This window comes from Notolabrus celidotus, chromosome 16, assembly GCF_009762535.1.
Source record: "Notolabrus celidotus isolate fNotCel1 chromosome 16, fNotCel1.pri, whole genome shotgun sequence".
In the NCBI taxonomy this organism is placed as follows: domain Eukaryota; kingdom Metazoa; phylum Chordata; class Actinopteri; order Labriformes; family Labridae; genus Notolabrus; species Notolabrus celidotus.
The window spans coordinates 1,752,666-1,774,103 of NC_048287.1; the positions used below are offsets into that span (position 1 = coordinate 1,752,666).

The 21,438-nt window shown below is 40.0% G+C and overlaps 1 protein-coding gene across 1 annotated transcript in view; it reads right to left on the bottom strand.

The window, feature by feature from the left end:
* Positions 1-12,371: 12,371 nt before the first annotated feature.
* The window catches only part of LOC117827649 (CMP-N-acetylneuraminate-beta-galactosamide-alpha-2,3-sialyltransferase 1-like), a 48,157-nt gene continuing 39,090 nt past the window's right edge, over positions 12,372-21,438 (bottom strand). The window contains exons 3-6 of the mRNA XM_034704279.1: positions 20,219-20,398; positions 14,693-14,738; positions 13,091-13,210; positions 12,372-12,904 (exon numbers count right to left, since the gene is read on the bottom strand). Coding sequence (XP_034560170.1) covers positions 12,731-12,904; positions 13,091-13,210; positions 14,693-14,738; positions 20,219-20,398 — 520 coding nt within the window. The 3' untranslated portion in view covers positions 12,372-12,730. The remainder of the gene's footprint in view (positions 12,905-13,090; positions 13,211-14,692; positions 14,739-20,218; positions 20,399-21,438) is intronic.

A 21,438-nucleotide genomic window follows, 5' to 3' on the forward strand; every position in this document is an offset into this window, starting at 1 on the left:
AACAAAACGGAAGAAGGGCGCCCCCTGTACCGATACGCTTAGGCACACAAGCACATCCACCAACACACAAGCACACACACACACACACACACACACACACACACACACACACACACACACATTCAAACGCACACACACACGCACACAAGAGCACACGAACATAAGTATAGATACACACAAGCGCACGTACATATATCTAAGAATTCACCCAAACATACACGTACACACTAAATTATGGATGACTATGGTTAGGATATTTGTATCGCTTTATGAAGCTCTTATTTTAGTACTTACGGCGCAAATTCACACTGCTGCCTAGCGGAAGTACCAAAATAACAGCTTCATAAAGCGATACAGATATCCTAACCATACTCTGTCAGTACCTTTTTATTTACAGTCTATGGTCAGTACTGACTCCTATGGGTTAAAGTCGGACTCCTCGGTTAGCTAAATGTGGAGAAACGTTGCAGTTATTTTTAGTGTGCACAACTTTATAAACGGCGCCCCATACAAGTCTTTGGGCATCTAAAACTTAATCATGGTCGTGAATATTTTTATAACTAACTGTGGTGGAACTTTAATTAGGAAGAAGGAAAACACAAAACTATTGATATATATAGATATTATTAATTATATTAAATAATCAATATAAAATAACACAGATAACTACAAGAGCAACTAGAGGGCATTTTTTTTTTTTACATTTAGTTCACTGGAGTGCATCCAAAGGCCACTTTTCTGCATTCAATCCAACGAAAAGTAACCCAGAGGAGGGCACTTTTTAACAATCAATTGACTGTAAGGCATCCTGAGGGTATATTTCCACATTAAAGGCGCTATGAGGAGTTTTGAACTGGCTGAGAAACAGACTGAAACTAATACTGATGCCTCTTCATGACCTTTAAAAGCAAACAAGACCATCAGCAACAACACTGATGCCTGCTCTGTGGCATTTTTAATGCCTGAAACCGCTGTGAGGGGGTAGGTGTCAGACCGGATGATTGACATCTCACTTTAGAAACAACATTTGTTGGACTGTTTTCATGGAAAATAATCACATTGTGTGATGAATTTGACTGTTGGAAGACAACAGGATAATGTTTTTGTTGAAAACACTACTTTTTGCATGTAAAGGACAAGAGATAAGAGGTATCAGTTTGTCCAAAAGGGGGCGCCAAAATCGATTCAAATCAAATGTTCCTCACAGCAACTTTAAGTTCAAAAGAAATGCATCCAAGAGGATTGGATCTACAGGTAGATCAATTTGTCTACATGTACTAAACATGGAAAACATCTCACAGAAGGCTTGCTTATGCAGCTCCTTAATGGCCCTTGAAATGCAGCGTTGCAGTTCAAGGTGACACCAAGGTATTTAAAATAATGTAAAATCTAATTTTTCCATTGCATCCAAACTTACATTTGCTAACAGTCACTTTTCAACAACCCAAAACTATGACCTTAGTTTTATCACTATTCATTTTCAACTTCCATTTCTCACGAAATTCACACATATGATCCATTGCTTTCTGTAACTCTTTATCTGTTGTAGACCTGACAATGTTGTCATCTGCATACACTACCAGTGTCCAAGTTTGGACACACCTTCTCATTGAAGGGTTTGTATTTATTGTAATAATTGTAAACTCTGTAGATTAATACCAAAGACATCAAAACTATGAAAAAACATATATGGAATTATGTAATGAACTAAAAGTGTTAAACAAAGCAGAATCTGTTTTATATTTTACATTCTGTAAAGTAGCCCCCTTTTTCCTTCATGACAGCTTTGCACACTCTTGGTATTCTCTCAGTCTGCTTCATGAAGTGGTCTCCTGGAATGGTTTCTAATGAACATGAGCCTTGTCAAGAGTTCATTTGTAGAATGACTTGCCTTCTTAATGTGTTTGAGACCATCAGTTGTGTTATTCAGAGGTAGGGTTAGTACATAATGGATAGCTCTATTTGACTACTGTTGTAATCCAGATTATGGTAAAACCAGATTATTTAATAGTTTTGATGTCTTCAGTATTAATCTACAATGTGTGGAAATAATTAGAATAAATACAAACCATTTCATGAGAAAGTGTGACCAAACTTTTGACTGGTAGTGTAGATTATAAGCTGAATATAGCTATTGATACTGTGTCATCAAAACTGATAGGCTGACAGCCACTAGTAGGTAACATGTCATCATCAAGGTCGTTAATGAATACAGCAAACAACAATGGTGATAGATTTTCACCCTGCCTAAGTCATGTACTCATTAAACCTTCAACATTTATAAAGAATGATTTCTGTGAATGCTTCACAGAGAACATTTTCTCAGTATGTCATTATGGGAATTTTTAAACCTGACATTAGTGTTCTATGGCACGTCTTCACTTAATTGCTTTTAACCATCATCAAATAATATGTTCAGGCTGAATTTGAAGCATGGGGACAATTATATCATCATGAACAGCACTGATATAAAGCTGCTCATGCTCAGTGAATGAGTGCAATCACCATGGACTTACTGTGGAGGGTTGATCGGTATGCAGTGATGAGCTTTAGGATGTTCAGTGACTTCATCAAAGAGGGGTCCATGTATTCATTATATCAGATCTAAGGGGATTAAAGCAAGATGTATTTTAACACTCATAAATTATAAATGTTTTCATTAGAAGCAGTGTATGGACAACTGAGACGCAAGGGTGTGTGATACCGAATATGGTTGGTGTTAGATTGACTTATCACAATGTAAAGAATCATGCAGCTTACACATATGTATAAATAAATGCTATTATAATTTTGACAGAATCAGCGAATGGGTGTACAGAAGAATAATTGCTCAGCTATAATGAAGGAGTAGATGTGTGGAGCACACTTCAGTGCATTGCTTGGTGAATTAACCTTCTATATCCTTATTATGAACCCTTACCATCAGCAGGCCGAAAAGAGCTTGTTGAAATTTGAATGTAACATGAATAGTCAATACGGGCAGAGCTAATTACCATGGTACATATCATCAATTAATCAGACTTTGTTCATAAAGCGCTTTCTTATACAATGACATTGTAACACAAAGTGCTGCACATAAAAACAACTTAAAATAGAATTATATATATATATATATATATATATATATATATATATATATATATATATAAAATAAATAGACCCCCCATCTTAATCACAACCCCAGCCCTGACCCCAAACCCACCCCTCAATCCTAAGGGTTAAGAACACAATATATGCAACAATAAATAGTAACAATAATAATAATAATAATAATAATAATAATAATAATAATAATAATAATATTAATAATAATAATAATAATAACAATAAAAATAAATAAATGTATAAAATAAAAAATAAAAAAGAAGTTGCTGAATGAACTGAGGAAAAGCTCTCATGATATCTGAATGAGGAAACACTGAAGGAAACATAAGATGTTAAAACTCCACACAGGAAATTAAACTCACCAAAATAAAATACATTTCTAAGATAATAAAACACTAAAATATTAAAACATTAAAAGAAAATAAGATGCTATACCTAAAATAAAAGAATAAAAAAAATAAAATAAAAAGTGACTAAAATTTGAACTAGATAATAAATAAATAAATAAATAAATAAATGAACAAATTAATGAATAAATAAATAAAATAAAATAAAATAAAAAGTGACTCACATTTTAACTAGATAATAAATAAATAAATAAATGAATAAACAAATAAATAAATAAAGTAAGGTGAAATAAAACTGTTATATGAATGAAACTCATTTAAAGCGAGATTAAAAAGGTCGGTCTTGAGTTTTCTTTTAAAAATGTTGATGCTCTGTGCAGCCCTCAGGTCTTCAGGTAGGGTGTTCCACAGGCATGGGCCGTGATGATAAAAGGCCGCCTCACTGTGAACCTGTTCTTACTTTTGGTACCATTAAAAGTCCACTACCTGAAGACCTGAGGGCTCTCACTGGCTCATATGATAAAAGCAAATCTGATATATAAGCTCACAATATTGGAATAAGTTAACTTGTGTTTCAGTTCATTTCAGCAACAAAGCTAAATTTTGTTTTTAATATCTGTTTAAGTAAAAGTTGATGACCAACAGAAAAGTTCTTTCAGTACCCATCATGAGTCAGTCACCTTTTCAAGATGTGTGAGGAACTTTTTATTAATCTTTGAACACTGAGCAGTGAGTTTAGTTAATTTTAAGTAATCCAGGAGTTACTTACCCTTAAACGCCAAGCGTATCATATTTGATCCATCAGTTTTTGAGACCTCTACATCATCAGTGTGATATATTCTCTCTGTAAAAACCTGATGTATACAATCAGATACATGCAGTTTCAGTGATATTTTTACCAAGTTTGAAAAAGTTTGGAGAAAAAATAACTTTCAAATTGTTCCTGAAACTTCAAGAGGAATGATTACTGGATTGATGTTAAACTAATTAATATTTAATAATTTTATTAATAATATATATTAAATAGATACAGCAGATATATAAGGACATTTATTTACAGATCTGTCGATCATCATTTTATTACATTTCATATATTATTCCAAAAAGCAACATACAGTCTTTTTATTATGTAAGAGCATGTTAAAATGACATAATCAGGTATATTTAGAGTATAAACTGAGATATTTATAATGTATATTGTATTTTTATATATGTAACCTGCTGTATTATGATGATTGATGACTGGTTGAATGTTGCCATGGCTCCCTAGTAAATAATTATCTTTTGCTCATTGATTTCTACTAAAAACTGAACAATTCACAGAAGAAATATACAATACATTAGGTTTTTGGTTTTGTAGCAGATACTAAGTATGTATGACGTTGTCGTGCAGTATGGAAAAAAAAAAAAAAGTCTATGTTTGAAAATACTTTGGGAAACATTTGAAGGAAACTCAAAGTTTGATTGGCTAAAAATGTTGTTTTTATATATTTTAGTTTGTTTAAAAAATAACAAACTTTGAGCAATAAATGTGCACCAAAATGCCTGATGTATCAAATATTATACAAATTAAAACTCATATATGAAAAATGCTATTTAATTTTTTTTTCTGAAGGTCCAATAAAAACTCAATTTTTGTAACTCTCTACCAGAATTAGAAATTTCTGGCAATTATTTGATGGTTCAGTCTTTACAGAGTTAAGGACATGTTTGGTGGTGTTTGTACATTCTTGTCCACTAGGTGGCAGTGTCTCCTGCAGAAGCAACGTACACCACTGTCTGTTAGAAGGGGTTGACAAAATTCAAATTGCACAATGAGATTTCTCCTCAACCATAAGCTCGGCACACAGACCTGATCACACATGGAAGAAAGGGGCAGAAGAATGTGTGAATATTGTATATCTGAGTATAGAACAGGACCAGGAGTGGGAGTGGCAGTTTTCAGTTTCCCCTTGTTGTTCACAGACAAAGGTGTGCAGGTAAAAGACAGTTCTCAAACAAAAGCTTGGCTGATGGATGAGAAACCTGAGAGACCAGAGTTCAAGAGTTCTCGTGAGACCGTCTGATGAGGAAAACATTCCTTCAGCATGAGGTGAAGAAAGATAAGCACTGAAGGGATCTGAGGTTCATTTGGTGGTCATCCCGGTGCACATATGGGCCTGATATCATCTGCCCATGAACATTTGGATTACGTATTTGTTTGGCTGCAGCAGCAGGGGGACTTTATATCCATAATGTCTGTCCTGTACTGCAGCCAAGTGGTTCTCTTCCCAGTAACAGTTTCCATACTGGTCTGCACTGAATCCAATCACAATGACGTGGAGCTGTAACTGAACACAAGCATCATGTCAACGGTAAAAAACAACACAACACCACACAACGCTGTCAACACCTTTTCATCTGAGAGTTTTTCTGTTTTCATTTCAAAAACATAAATCAGAGACTCATCCTTTCAGCTCTGGTATTAAGGTTTCTACAGAACTAAGAAAGTTGTCCTTGTGAATCTATTCACCTTTAGAATTGAATTAACACTAAAGGTCAAAGCATGGAATTTTCAACTTACCTCATCACACGTGTGGAGAGCAGGCAGGTTCAGTGCAGGAAAGTCTGGTGGAAGGTTAAGACCCACATGCAGTCAAGAGATAATCAGGGAAAATGTGGGACTTTGAACCAGAACATGCAGAAGCATGAAAAGGAAACTCTACTCCTCCTGCTGAGGCAGTTTCTTCATTCTCCATTGCTTATATTTATTTTATCGTTTACTCTGCTATAAGAACAGAGTAATGAAATAATGAATAGCTTATGCATGTAGAATGTATAAAGAGAAAAGTACTCTGGAGAACTTTAGTCTGGGGTTGTTTGGATGGTTTTGGGCGAGCTCTTTGGTTTAGATTGAGAATAATCTGAAGCAACAGCAGAGCCATAAAAGTTCCCTCTGCTGTACGACACTGTCTGGTTTGTTGACAGATGCTGTTTGTACACATTATATGCCTTCTCTTTTTCTCCTCTTATGGAACATAAAAATAGCATTTCACTTTGGTTCCCTGACACATGCTGCTCTTGTACCTCTCTTTTTATATGCACATTCTTCGAGGTATGTGGCTGCTGTTTGTTTATGATATTGCACATATACCACATGCAAAATATAATAATATTAATAATAATAATAATAATAATAATAATAATAATAATAATAATAATAATAATAATTGATATGATAGGATTTGTGTAGCGCTTTTCTTGGTACTCAAAGTCGCTTTACAGAAAAATAAAAATAAAATAAAGTAAATAAATAAAACAGAACAAAGACAGAGGTGAAGCGGGAGTAGAGGTCATATGCTTCTTTGAACAGAAAGGTCTTGAGGTGGTTTTTAAATAATTGAAGAGAGTCAGAGTTGGGGATGTGTGGAGGGAGAGCGTTCCAGAGAGTTGGGGCAGCGATGGCAAAGACTCTGTCCTCCAAGGTGCGGTGCTTGGACGTTGTGATGGGAGACAGGAGGTCTCCATCTGACGATCTGAAGCGACGAGATGGGGAGTGACATTTGGGGAGGTCGGTCAGGTATGAGGGGGCGAGGTTATCGGTAAATGGTAAATGGTAAATGGACTTGTACTTATATAGCGCTTTTCTAGTCTTTCTGTCCCCGTATCATCAGGGGATTATAGTCCCATACAAACGCTGAGTAAATGCATTGAACAAATCAATGACTGGACGAGACAGAACTTTCTTCAGTTAAACAAGAAAAAACTGAATGAATTGTTTTTGGAGCCAAGGAAGAAAGGTTAAAGGTTACTGCTCAGCTCCAATCTGCAAAAATGAAATGTTCAAACCAAGCCAGAAACCTTGGTGTAGTCTTACACGGGACTTCCACCAGATCTGTGTCAGGTCCGTCTTCAATCCGCTGCCATCCGGCTCTGTCCTCTCTCGTCCGTCAACACCCACCGGTTGCGTCTTCGGAATGCAGCACAGAGCACGACCGCCGGACCGCTGGAGTCATGTGACCGAGGTTTTCCCACGGCAATCACTGAATCAAGGATTCTCCTCCTCCTCTCCTCATCCATGTTGTCTTTATCAGCCTCTGAAAACCTCTGACTTGTTGACTCCAGGCCTGCCTCCACTTTAAATGACATTTTTTTTGTCATAGTGAAGTTAAAAACAATCAAATGATAACACAGAGTGTTTTATTCTGAAAATTAACCGGATGTTTTTATTTTGTTTTGGTGCCTGACTTCCTGTCCCGCTCCATCTGCTCTGTTGAGATTGATGCGTCGTGATCCGGCATCCGGCAAAAACAGAAGTCTTGTGTATCTGATCCAGAGGACTCCGACCTGCCGGATCAGAGACGCAGCTGGAACGCAACGGAGCGGATCCAGTGGAAGTTAACACATTGACTAGAATAGAAACCTATCAGATCTGGTGCTGTGACGGATCGGAGATGGACCGGACACGGATCTGGTGGAATTTGGCCTTTAGATTCAGACCTTAATTTCAGCAGCCACATTGAGACAATTACAAAGTCCGCTTACTATCACCTTAAGAATATATCAAGGATTAAAGGACTCATGTCTCAGCAGGATGCAGAAAAACTCCTCCATGCATTTATCTTTAGCAGACTAGACTACTGTAACGGGGTCTTTACAGGACCCCCTTAAAAGTCCATCAGACAACTGCAGCTCATCCAGAATGCTGCTGCTCGAGTCCTAACAAGGACCAAAGAAGTAGACCACATCACTCCAGTTCTTAGATCTCTACACTGGCTTCCTGTCTGTCAGAGAATAGACTTTAAAATCCTGCTGATGGTTTATAAAGCACTGAATGGTTTAGACTGATCTTCTGCTACTGTATGAACCGTCTGGACCTCTGAGGTCATCAGGTACTGGTCTGCTTTCAGTCCCAAGAGTCAGAAGGAAACATGGTGAAGCAGCGTTTAGTCATTATGCACCACATATCTGGAACACACTCCCTGAAAGCTGCAGGTCTGCTCCAACTCTCACCTCTTTTAAATCAAAGATTAACACCTTTTTATTTTTCACTGCCTTCCTATCTTAGATTATTTTAAAGGTGACATATCATGCAAAATTGACTTTTTAATGGTTCTTTACCTGAAATATGTTTCCCTGGCATGTCTACAAACCCCCCGAGAATGAAAAGAATCCATTCTGCCCCTGTTCTGATTTCTCCACCTTTCTGTAAATGTGTGTGAAACGAGCCGTTTCAGACTTCAGTGTTTTTGTTACGTAACAACAATATCCGGTCTGTCACTGAGTCAGAGCTCGGAGCTTGTTCAGCCCATAGACTGGATAAAATAATACTGAATCCCTCCTCTGTTTTTCATTACCTGCACACGTGTGCTAACATGGAGCTTAGGAGGGAGGCATGCTAGTTGTAGGCTGTCTTAATAAACACAAAGGTCGGTTTTACTCCCCACGTCAACACAGAATCTGTGACCAATCCTTCATAAAAGGTCCTGCTGCCTTTCTGGTAGAGGTCGGTTTTACTCCCCACGTCTGCAGATTTGAAGATCTAGTGGATGATTTTTATTTATCATGGATAAGTGCTAGCGCTAGTTAGCATAGCCACATAGCTACATGTTCGTAGCTGTGTACCAAGACACAGGTCTACATACTGATAAATAAAACAACAAGAAACACTAAATCTGTGACCAATCCTTCAGAAAGGTCCTGCTACAGGCGCCTCTCCGTCAGGATCAGATTCAGAGGGTTGAAGTAACGTGATCTCTGAGCAGCCGTGTATATTCAGCCAACATGTAAACATTAGATCAACGTGCTGGAGAGCCGAGGCACATCCACTTCCTGAGGGGGCGTGGTCAGAGAGAAAACAGAGTGTTCTGATGAGGAATGAAGAAGAGGGTTTTTCAGGCAGACCAAAATCTGATTTCAAAGTGTTTTTTTGAGCATAAACTTTAAAGACATGTTTTGGGGACCTCTTAGACCAATATATATTGATGAAAAAAGCGTGATATGTCACCTTTAACTCACTTTAACCTAATTTTATTTTTAATATATTTCTAATTTTCCTTTTCTTTTCTGTTTTATTATATTTGTCATTTTAATTATGTTCTTTTATGCTTGTCTGAATGTCTCCAATGCTTTTAATGTTTTAATGTAAAGCACACTGAGTTGCCCTCGTGTACGAGATGCGCTATACAAATAAAGCTGCCTTGCCTTGCCTTGCCTTCAGGTTAAATCCCCGCCACAGCAGATCACAGGAATTTAATGCAGGTATGTCCTCGACCCGTAGGCGACAGAACCTATATACACCTATGCTGTTGTGAAGCAGCCGAAGAATTTAAACTGAACAAGTGTTGTGGTGACTTCCTGTTTGCCTCCTCTCACACAGAGACACTGAAGAGGCCCATAATGTTAGAGGGACACATGGAAAGCACACATCCTGACCACTATATAATCAAACAAGGTTTCAAACATGAGCTTTAATTGATGAAGACGGTAACTTGGCGACAGGATAAGAAGTTTGTAAGATTTGAAGTCCTCACACATTCACAGAAAGTTCAGCCAGTGCAGCCAAAACCTGAACTGCAGAGCCAAGAACCGGGCATACCAGTCCTCCTGTGTCTGCTCAAACATTTTATTTAGTGGCATTGATAAAACATTACTGATAAATAGTTATGATGGTTACACTGTTACCATGCATTATGTCCTAAAAATTAACACTATACACAACAATAACACAAACATGTGACGGTTCCTTAAACATGTCATCACACATCAGAAGAGTTGACGTTAAATTAAAGATTTATAAACGGCATTAAAGGCACTTTACTCCTACTGTTCATGACAGATATAAACTACAATAGACAGTACATCAGTGATACAATGATAAGGCACCTTATAGGCTGTTTCAAATGTTAGTCCTCAACAAACCAAAGCTTGATGAAGAAGTTTGTTTTAGTGGAACACCCCAAACATCTTTTTTATTATGTGATTCAAGTCTCATTGCTTCCTTCAAAAAAAGCATGGCGCTTCTTCAGGCCCTAAAATAATGAGTGTTCAATTCTGACCTCGCTCTCAAACCATGTGAATAAAAGTGACCTGCAATCCTTGAGCAAATTCGATGCTAGCTTCGACACACGTTCAGCGTGTTGCTGATGGTTGCAGCTACTGTTTGCTTGTCCTGCTTTGGCTGAAGGAAAAGATCCTACAGCAATGCTAACAATAGCATGCTAATGCTCATAATGACGAGGCTTACATGCTTTGTGATGCAGAATCAGTGATAACCATGTACGCCCTGTATGATTAGCATGTAAGCAAGCTAATATTTGATAAGTACAGGCGTTTTTCGACCACAGGAACTTTACCCCGGAACTACGTGTGTTTCAACCGGTGGACCCAGGGTCTAAATTTAGTTCAGGGGTAGATAATCTCCCCCTGAAAAGCCCCTGCTAGGGGGGTAGTATTTTTTAAGGTCCCGGGGCTTTCGGGGGGCAGGGCCTGCAATGCTGAACGTGTCTGATTGGTAGATTAACCGCAGTGTTTTTATTCCTCCCTCTGTCCACAATAACATCACACACATCTGTGATTCACTTGATTTCTCTTTCTTTCATTAGTTTTTATTTGTTCTATCTTTTTTGTATGTGTGTGTACTTTTCAAAAGAAGAAGCTGTGATTCTCTTGATTTAGCAGCTTGTAACAGTAGTCTTCTCTCAGTCCACCGTGAATGCGTCTCTCCTCCCGGTGTTCCGGTTTTAAAAGTGACCCTGTAAACTGGAGACCTTCAGCTGAACGTGTCAGTGTTTGTGGAGTTTACACAGCTGTTGAAACACAGAGGGAGTTCCTGGGAATGCAAACTAGTTTAGTTTTTATTAAGATTTCAAAATATCCTCATCAGATATTTAATGATCGTCTAAAGACGTTTATGAGGGATGCATCCGGCTGAAAGTCTCCAGTTAACAGGGTCGCTGTTTAAACCAAAACACCGGTCGATCTCTGCCACGGCTTTTTGAGTTCAAAAGGATTTTAAAGCCGTGTTGAAACGTCTTTGCTACTCGCGCTTATCTCCTCTCACGTGTTGATTCAGTGAATCCATCTGTGATGAAATATAGCACCATCTAAAACAGCACCAGCTGAGTCTCTTCATGCTAACAGGCTAACTGTTGTGGGACTTCATCCTGCGGTCGAAACGCAGACAACAATGGGGGCACAGGAAACTTTTAGTTCTGGGGCTAAAAGACCCCGAACTCTACATTGAAATGCACCATAGTATGAACTCATGCTACTTACATCAGAGGCTAATGAGATGTCATTGACTTGACAAGCGTTCAGCTGCTTTATAATTCTGGATGACTAAAACGTCCTTTATGACATTAGATAGAACGATAGATAGAAGTTAGTACAATCTATCATGATGACATCACATGTATGTGGACGCTTCAGTGAAGTCTGTTCAACAGATTTTGAGATATTTCACTGAGAAAATGAAAATATAACCAGACCAGAAGGTGGTTCAAAGAAAAACTCAAGTAGACAGGAAATTGTTGGGATTCCTTTTCTGGAGACTGTGAAAGTCTGAACAGAGTGTCTATGTAGTCTATTATTTCACATTAAAGAGTCCAAAACAGCCCCAGAGTAAAAGTGTCTCTTGGCTTTGTTAAACAGTGTAGGTGTGCATGCAGTGTCTATGCTGGTAGCTGATGACAATTTGCAGCCCCACATTTTGGAAGAGCTTCCAGTTTATGTTGTTTAAATCAAAAGACAGTGTGTTCTGCATCTTTCTGCATTAATGACAACTTAGTAGAAAAGCCTGAAACACCTCTTTGAAGTAACATTACCAGAGTCATAATGATGCTCTTAGTTTAGCTGTCGACAAAGCTTTTTTGTCTCAGAGGACAGGAACAAACCTCGAGTGCACACAATCCTGAAGAATAAAAGGACAAAGAGCACACATTCACATAGAAGATCGTGTATAGCATGCTTGTTAATTACAAGAAACTGTCCTCTTGTCATACACGTTTGATTTGTTATTACAGACTCTTCAGTGGTGAGAATATGTTTCTTATACAATGCCATGGGAGTAGGAGGAGGTGTGGCAGTGTTGTTGTTCTCCTGTGTGTTTTCAGTCACATAGGAATGAGATTTCTCAAAGCTGAGATCTCAAACGTGTCTGACTAGAGCTCAAGACTGAAACGTGAGAACGTCTTTGGACATGATGATGAAGACATTCTTCCAGTGTCACATGAAGTAGAGATAAGAAAAGGCTGCTGAGGTCCATTTGGTGGTTATCCAGCTGCACATGTGACACGGCATCATCTGCCTCTGAACATTCGGATTTTGTGCTTGTCTGCAAGCAGCAGGGTGACGTTAAATTCATAATCTCCGTCATGGACTCCCGTGTGTCTGAAAGCTCCAGCCAGATGGTTCTCCTCCCAGTAATGGTGCCAGTTCCCATACTGGTCTGCACCGAATCCAAACACACTGACCTGGAGCAGACACAAACAAAAGACATCCAGCATCAGTTTGAATAATCATATATTCTACTCATCATTTTATAAACACAGTACTCTGAAAAGGCAGAGTGATAAAACATCCAGAAGTTGGCTTAATGTCTTCATTACACTTCTCTGAGGACTTTAAGGAGCACTACTGCAGACAGTGTGTTAATGTACCTCGTCACATATGTGGACAGCAAGCAGCAAGCTGAGGAAGCCAGTGGAAGGATATCGTCCGTGACCCTCGAGCCAAGTCTCATAGACATACTTGAAAAATGTTGGACTGTAAATGAGAACCTGCAGAAAAGAAATACAGAAGTCTGTGAAAAACTGGATCAGAAAAAAGAGTCTGCATTCAGAACGCTGCTCAAGTTTAGAAATGTGCAAAATAAAAAGAAGTACAAATGTTCATGTTAATAATAATAGTACAAATAATAACTGGGATTTATATAGCGCCTTTCAAGAAACCCAAGGTTGCTTCACAGGGTCAGGGAGGGGGTCTGGGGGGTAGGTGGGGACAGCACTATCTAATGGGGAAAGGCCTTGAGGAAAAGGTGCGTTTTGGCTGCTTTTTTAAAACTGTCCAGGGTTGGGGCGCTGCGGATTAAGGTGGGGTCAGACTGAGTCCTACCCTGTCTTGGTGTTGGGTCTCTGTTCATAATTTGACATAGAGTGGTCTAGACCTGCTCTGTTTGTAAAAGAGTCTTGAGATAATGTTTGTTGTGATTTGGCACTATACAAATAATGATTGATTGATTGATTGATTGGCAGGCTGTTTCAAAGTGTGGGAGCTCTGACTGAAAAAGCCCTGTCCACTAGGGCGCGGACTTATACTAGTAGTTAGGTTGCGTGCCCGTATAGCGGGCAGCCTGGGTTCGATTCCAGCTTGTGGCCCCTGTCCCACATGTCATTCCCCCACCCTCTCCCAGTTTCCTGCACTGTCCACTGTCCTCTCCTCCATCAACTAAGCCCTGTCACTATGAGGTCCTGACGGCCAGGAGGTAAGCTAACGACTGTCAGTAACTTGGATAATGACCCTACTTAGGACCCTTTGTGACTACCTGAACACACCCACGACAATTAGTGGCTTATATTTTCTAGCTCTTCCCCAGTCTGGTCAAAACTGAAGAAGCCTTTCGGAGGAGAGGTGAAACGTCTTCAAGAACTTCTATCAAGTCCAGTTGCCTTTTCGGATCAAGCTTTGAATTACCATGATTACCTGGATGGCTGAGAGCCTTCAAAGACTGTCACCTTTAGTCCTCAGTGGGGACCTTGGAATAGATAGCAGAGCACTGCCAGAGGATCTCAGACTGGTTCATATGAGGATAAAAGCTCAGACATATAGGGAGGGGCGGGTCCATGCTGGCCTTTAATAGTTGTTAAAACAGTCTAAAATGGGGTGATTGGGCACATGTTTTAGTTCCTGTTAAAAGATGAGCTGCTGTGTTTTGAGCTATTTGAAGGCAGTGGATTGATTCCTGGCTGAGACATGTGTACAGAGAATTACAGTAATCAAGACGGGAGGATATAAAAGCTTGACTGAGTTTCTGAAGATCTTTGGCTGACATTAAGGACTTGACTTTTGATATATTTCTGAGCTGATAAAATAAAAGACTGGACAACTTTTTCACCTGTGGATTAAAACACAAGTTCTGGTCATAAATGATACCTGAGGGCTTTTCTATTTGTCAATTCACCTGATTTGACAAGATTCGATCCCTTTTTGCAAACAAATGTAATGTCATGTAAATATTTTTAAAATATAATGGTCTCACTCACCTTATCTTTGTTTGCCTTGATCCTGGATATAACAGGTATGTATGTGCTGTAAAAACACAAGACCAGAGATTTAGAAATCAGGGTTTCATTTCCTTGAAAATCTCCAAACTGCTGTTTTTGATTAAACTGCACATTCATCTTAAATTACCGGTATCAGACACATTCACTGCATGTTTCATCAAGTCAATAGTTTTATACAACTGGACTTAAAGCTAGGGTTGGTAGTCACGGGAAACTAGCATGATTTTGAATGTAGCATTTCCTCAGGAATCCGTCTAACCCCTCCCCCCCCTCCCCTCAGAGCTCCTCCAAAACGACGCCCCCCCTTACATGCACGAGTGCCACTGATTCACGAACATATGATGGTGACTGATTCAAAACCGGTCCTCAGCACATGGTTTGTGTTTTGCACTACGTCAACTCATGTCTCACTCAGCGGTAAGAAAACACCAAAACATTCTCATAGTGAAAGTTAAAAACACAAACAAACATGAAATGTACGCTCTGCAGGAGGCGGGCAGAACGGCAGGACAGGATTTGATTGGTTTCATCATTTGGCTCCTGATGGCAGGGATTGGTTGGTGTTTTCCAGGTTTACTCTGGCTGTAGATAGCAGCTTTTTATACCTATTTTTTAAGAACACATTATGTATTGATTACCATCAGGACATAAAGATCATTTTAACCAGTAGAACAAAAAGTGGATCTAAATCTGACTACCAACCCCAGCTTTAAAGACATGTCTAAAAATACAACAATTGTCTCTCTGCAGGAAAATGCATGAGGGAATGTGGTCATGGGCAGGTTTTGAAGCTATCACAGTAACCTCTGCTCACTGTCATGGTTTTTGGCATTCTGAATTATTCATCACACAAAAGCAGTCAGTGCAGAGTGGCGCTTCATCCCAGGTAGGCAAGGTTAAAACATGAAAACGGGAGAGGCACTTTGAATAAAGGTGGGAGCCGCTCTCTGGGGGTGTCCATATTCCATTTGCTTATGAAAATGTCTCAATTTTCATATGCAGAACCTGCGTTTATACAATTTTCATGAAGAAAAGGTGGCAGGAATAACAACCACGCTGAGCTTCAAGGTTCAAGGTTCAAGGTTTCTTTATTATCCCTGGGGGGCAATTTGTTTCTCAGTCAGTAGTGACAGATAACACCACAACAAAAAACATTTATAACAGTAACAACATAAAAACAATAGTGTTATGTATCATCATTAAGCAGGCCAGTTGCTACCGGGACAGAAGAGTTCCTCTTCCTATTTGTCCTGCTTTTTGGCAGTGTGCATCTGCTCCCTGAGGGAAGCCAGCGAAACTCCCTAAAGAGAGGATGGCACGGGTCAGCCACGATGGACCAGGCTTTTCTGAGGGTCCTGGCTTGACATCTTAGGCAGAGATGTGCCCGCAACCCTGCTGCATATCTCTACAATAGCTTGAAGTCTCTTTTTATTGCACAAGTATAAATCTAAAGTAAGAGTAATTTGTGCACCACGCTGTGCAGGGCTGGAATAAATGTAAAGCGATGGCATACAAATGATTCAAATGAAATGTAATGAGTATATGGTAAGATACAATCCAGACAAATGTTTCCAATTAAAGGGAAGGTTTATCAAGGCTCTCTCTGCTGCAGCAGAGTCTCATTAAAATTCAAAGATTAGACGGACTCGTCTAATGCAGCTCGGTGTGTGCTCCACAATTTAACACTCAAACTAGTTCCTCCTGCTCCTCTGGTTTAATAATATGGAAATGACAATACACACAATGCATAATAACAACTAATATTACAAAGTACACACTTTAACACTAAAACACTTGGAATGTTAACTTCAAAGTCAGGAGTGTGATTATGGACCAGGAGCAGCGAGTCCTCCTCGTTGAGCACCATTATGTTTTACAGGACAAGAAAATGTAACAAAATATTTCACAACACTCAGTTAAGATCTAACGGCGGCTGGGCTAATACTGACATCACTGGCAGTAAAGTGGAGTTTAATGATGCAGAAAGATTGCTCTGGCAGCGTTGGAAGTCAACGGTACATTTAAAAGAAACATTTGTTTGGCTTCACTCATCTACCATCCAACATGCCGCCATGTGTGAGTTATTGGCAGTGGTTAATTAGCAGTCGTCTCATCGTTTCTCCAAATGTCCAGTAATTAAGCCAATGATTACAGGTCGTTGGTAGAGGATGGGGAATGACAGGGAAATTTACTGGAAGATTAAATCTGAGTGATGATCCTGTTTTGGCTGCAAACAAACATACTGAGAGAGTGTGACTGCTGTGACAATCAGGTTTTCAAAGCACTGTGATGCATGTAGAAGACGTGTTTAAAAGACAGCTGAACTCCATGAACTCTACCTTTATGAGAGGAAAATGCACATTATGAGGGGACACTTCTGCCTCTCACACACTTACATTCTCCCTTTCAGTCACGTATACGCTCCTCACACAGACGTATACTCTCCTCTCACAGAGGGAGAATATATGTGAGAGAGCCAGAATGGATAATGTCTTGTACAGCACATGGTAGCACTTTGCGTTTCCAAATGAGACTACCATAATTACATTTCTAGACGACCATGGTTTTATTATAAAAAACATGTGCCTGTAAGACTTTTATAAACCCTGACATCAAACAAATGCCCAGCTTTTTAATGTTATTGTGTGTCTTATGTTAAATCTTCCTTTATTTCAGTATATATAAGAAGTCATATTTGTGTGTAACCTAGTATTAAGTCTCTCTTGGTCCAGTCCCAAATAAATAACTCTGTAGCATTGAAGTGCTCCATTATTCAACATACCAGCGAGCTGCTTCTGTCAGTCATGTGATTCTTGGTCTATCTGCCATGGTTGGACATAATCCTTTTTCTGACCTGCAAAGCTCTTAATGATCAGACACCTTCATGTCTTAAAGAGCTCATAGTGCCCTATTACCCCTCTAGAACACTATGCTCCCAACATACAGGCCTGCACCTAAAGTCTCTAAAAGTAGTATGGGAGGTAGAACCTTCAGCTATCAGGCTCCTCTCCTTTGGAATTATCAGGAGGCAGACACCCTCTCTACTTTTAAGAGTAGGCTTCAGCTTACTTTTTGATAAAGCTTATAGTTAGAGCTGGATCAAGCTTGGACCAGCTCTTAGTTATGCTGCTATAGGCTTAGACTCCTGGGGGAACTGGCACACTAGGATCCTGTCTCTCGCCCCCCAACTCTTACTATAAGTCTCCCTGTCCTATTAAAGTCACTAACCATAGACCTTCTTGGAGTCCCTGAGCTCCCTTGTCTCGTAGGTTCCTCTGGATCTCTGCTGCTGTAGACGTGCCAGACTCCAGCTGCTACAACTACTACTATCCATCTATCCACAATCATCTCCCTCTCTATCTTCATCTCCCTCTATCCCTCTCTCCAACACGGTCTCAGCAGATGTGTGTCTAACATGAGTCTGGTCCTGCTGGAGGTTTCTGCCTGTTAAAGGAAGTTTGTCCTTGCCACTGTAACTTGCTAAATGCTGCAAAGTGCTCTGCTCATGGTGGATTAAGATGAGATCAGACTGAGTCCTGTCTGTAAGATGGGACTGGATCTGATGCTGTCTTGATGTAGGGTCTTTGTTAATAATAGAACATAGAGTACGGTCTAGACCTGCTCTGTTTGGAAAGAGTCTGAGGATAATGTTTGTTGGGATTTGGTGCTTTATAAATAAAGATTGATTGATTGAAAGTTGAAAAGAGAACCAGAAGTGGAGAAAATACAGTGGGGCAAAAAAGTATTTAGTCAGCCACTGATTTTGCAAGTTCTCCCACTTAGAAAGATGAGAGAGGTCTGTAATTTTCATCAGAGGTACACTTCAACTATGAGAGACAAAATGAGAAAACAAATCCAGGAAATCACATTGTAGGATTTTTAAAGAATTGATTTGTAAATGATGGTGGAAAATAAGTATTTGGTCAATAACAAAAGTTCAACTCAATACTTTGTAACATAACCTTTGTTGTCAATGACAGAGGTCAAACGTTTCCTGTAAGTCTTCACCAGGTTTGCACACACTGTAGCTGGTATTTTGGCCCATTCCTCCATGCAGATCTCCTCTAGAGCAGTGATGTTTTGGGGCTGTCGCTGGGCAACACGGACTTTCAACTCCCTCCACAAATGTTCTATGGGGTTGAGGTCTGGAGACTGGCTAGGCCACTCCAGGACCTTGAAATGCTTTTTACAGAGCCACTCCTTCGTTGCCCGAGCGGTGTGTTTGGGATCATTGTCATGCTGGAAGACCCAGCCACGTTCCATCTTCAATGCTCTCACTGATGGAAGGAGGTTTTGGTTTAAAACCTCACGATACATGACCCCGTTCATTCTTCCCTTAACACGGATCAGTCGTCCTGTCCCCTTTGCAGAAAAACAGCCCCAAAGCATGAGGTTTCCACCCCCATGCTTCACAGTAGGTATGGTGTTCTTGGGATGCAACTCAGCATTCTTCTTCCTCCAAACACGACGAGTTGAGTTTTTACCAAAAAGTTCTATTTTGGTTTCATCTGACCACATGATATTCTCCCAATCCTCTTCTGGATCATCCATATGCTCTCTGGCAAACTTCAGACGGGCCTGGACATGTACTGGCTTAAGCAGGGGGACACGCCTGGCGCTGCAGGATTTGAGTCCCTCTCGGCGTAGTGTGTTACTGATGGTAGCCTTTGTTACTTTGGTCCCAGCTCTCTGCAGGTCATTCATCAGGTCCCTCCGTGTAGTTCTGGGATTTTTGCTCACCGTTCTCATGATCATTTTGACCCCACGGGATGAGATCTTGCGTGGGGCCCCAGATCGAGGGAGATTATCAATGGTCTTGTATGTCTTCCATTTTCTTACAATTGCTCCCACAGTTGATTTATTCACACCAACCTGCTTGCCTATTGTAGATTCACTCTTCCCAGCCTGGTGCAGGTCCACAATTTTCTTCCTGGTGTCCTTGGACAGCTCTTTGGTCTTGGCCATGGTTGAGTTTGGAGTCTGACTGTTTGAGGCTGTGGACAGGTGTCTTTTATACAGATAACCAGTTCAAACAGGTTCCATTAATACAGGTAACGAGTGGAGGACAGAAGAGCTTCTTAAAAAAGAAGTTACAGGTCTGTGAGAGACAGAAATCTTGCTTGTTTGTGGGTGACCAAATACTTATTTTCCACCATCATTTACAAATAAATTCTTTAAAAATCCTACAATGTGATTTCCTGGATTTCTTTTCTCATGTTGTCTCTCATAGTTGAAGTGTACCTCTGATGAAAATTACAGACCTCTCTCATCTTTCTAAGTGGGAGAACTTGCAAAATCAGTGGCTGAATAAATACTTTTTTGCCCCACTGTATATAATGATTGACTAGCTAAAGAGAAGCAGTGTAGAGCTGTGTTAAGCTGCATGTTCAGATCATAATTTTCATGGATTTATCACAAACAGGGTCAGCTTCACATTGCAACAAGTCATTTTATTGTTTCCTAGTAACAAAATATTCATTGCAGCTTGAACACAAGTACACTTACTGTGTGATGGTGCCCGTCGTTAGAGCACTAACGATCCACTGCAGGTCCAGAGTCTTAAAAGGGATCAGCACCAGACTGGTGGTGTTCTCCAGGTCTATGGCACTCTCTGGATACATGACATGATGTGTCGTCTTGGCCCCCACATCCTCCTCAAACCCGGTAGTAGGAGCCTGATTCATTCTGCAAGGACAAAGATGCAGAGGTTTCTTCACTGTGCTATTATTCTAAAGACCTCCTTCCCCTCTTCTGTCTGGATGCCCTGCCATCTTTATCTTTTCCTGGACAGCTCAAATTGAGGTTTATTTTACCCACATGCCACAATGATGGAAAACATTTGGTCTGGCTGCACCAATACCCACAATCTATGAATGCAGCCAGACCACATGGCACTGAGACATGGAGAGCCAGCCATAATTACTATTTCGATAAGAAACATTCAAACCCAAAGACAAAGAAGAACACAAAGCACCATTTGTCCCACTTTACAATGGGTTTAAAATCCAAACAGCAATTTGGAATAATCCAGTCCCCTTCCTAAACACAACAATTACCGTTTGGCGAGTTGGAGGAGGCATCCCTCTTATTGTGTGCCGTAGGGCTCTCTGGAGCTGCAGCAGTAATTGTCGGGAACACAGTTTGACAGCGTCAGTTGGTATTGGTCAGTGGGAGGAAGTGACACATAGAGGAGGAAATATGAATCTGATCCTATGTGGATCTCGCTTCACCTGTTGGACGCTCCAGTCAGAGGAATATCCTCTTCCTCATTACTGACTCTGAGATGACAGTTATACAACAGCCTGGCATCTGCAGTGTGAGCCTGTCAGAACTTAGAACAACCTTCTGTGAGAGGCTTTTTGTTTCAACGCTTTCTTACACTTAATGAAAACAGTTTTGGCTAATTTAAGTTTAACTTTATGTACAATGTCGTCTCTTGGCTTTAAAAATGACCATAATGGGGCGCCGTTGGCCTAGCGGTCTAAGCACGACCCATATGGAGGATATAGCCCTCATCGCAGAGGTCACAGGTTTGATTCCAGCCTTGACCATTTGCTGCATGTCTTCCCCCGCTCTGTACTCCCCACATGACTCTCTCCAGCTGTCCTGTGTGTTAAAGGCGAAAATGCCCAAAAAATAAATAAAAAATGACCAAATGAAATAACTGTTTTCCTAAAGGAGAGTTCAGCAAATAAACTCGATACAATTATTTCTTAGCTAATTGG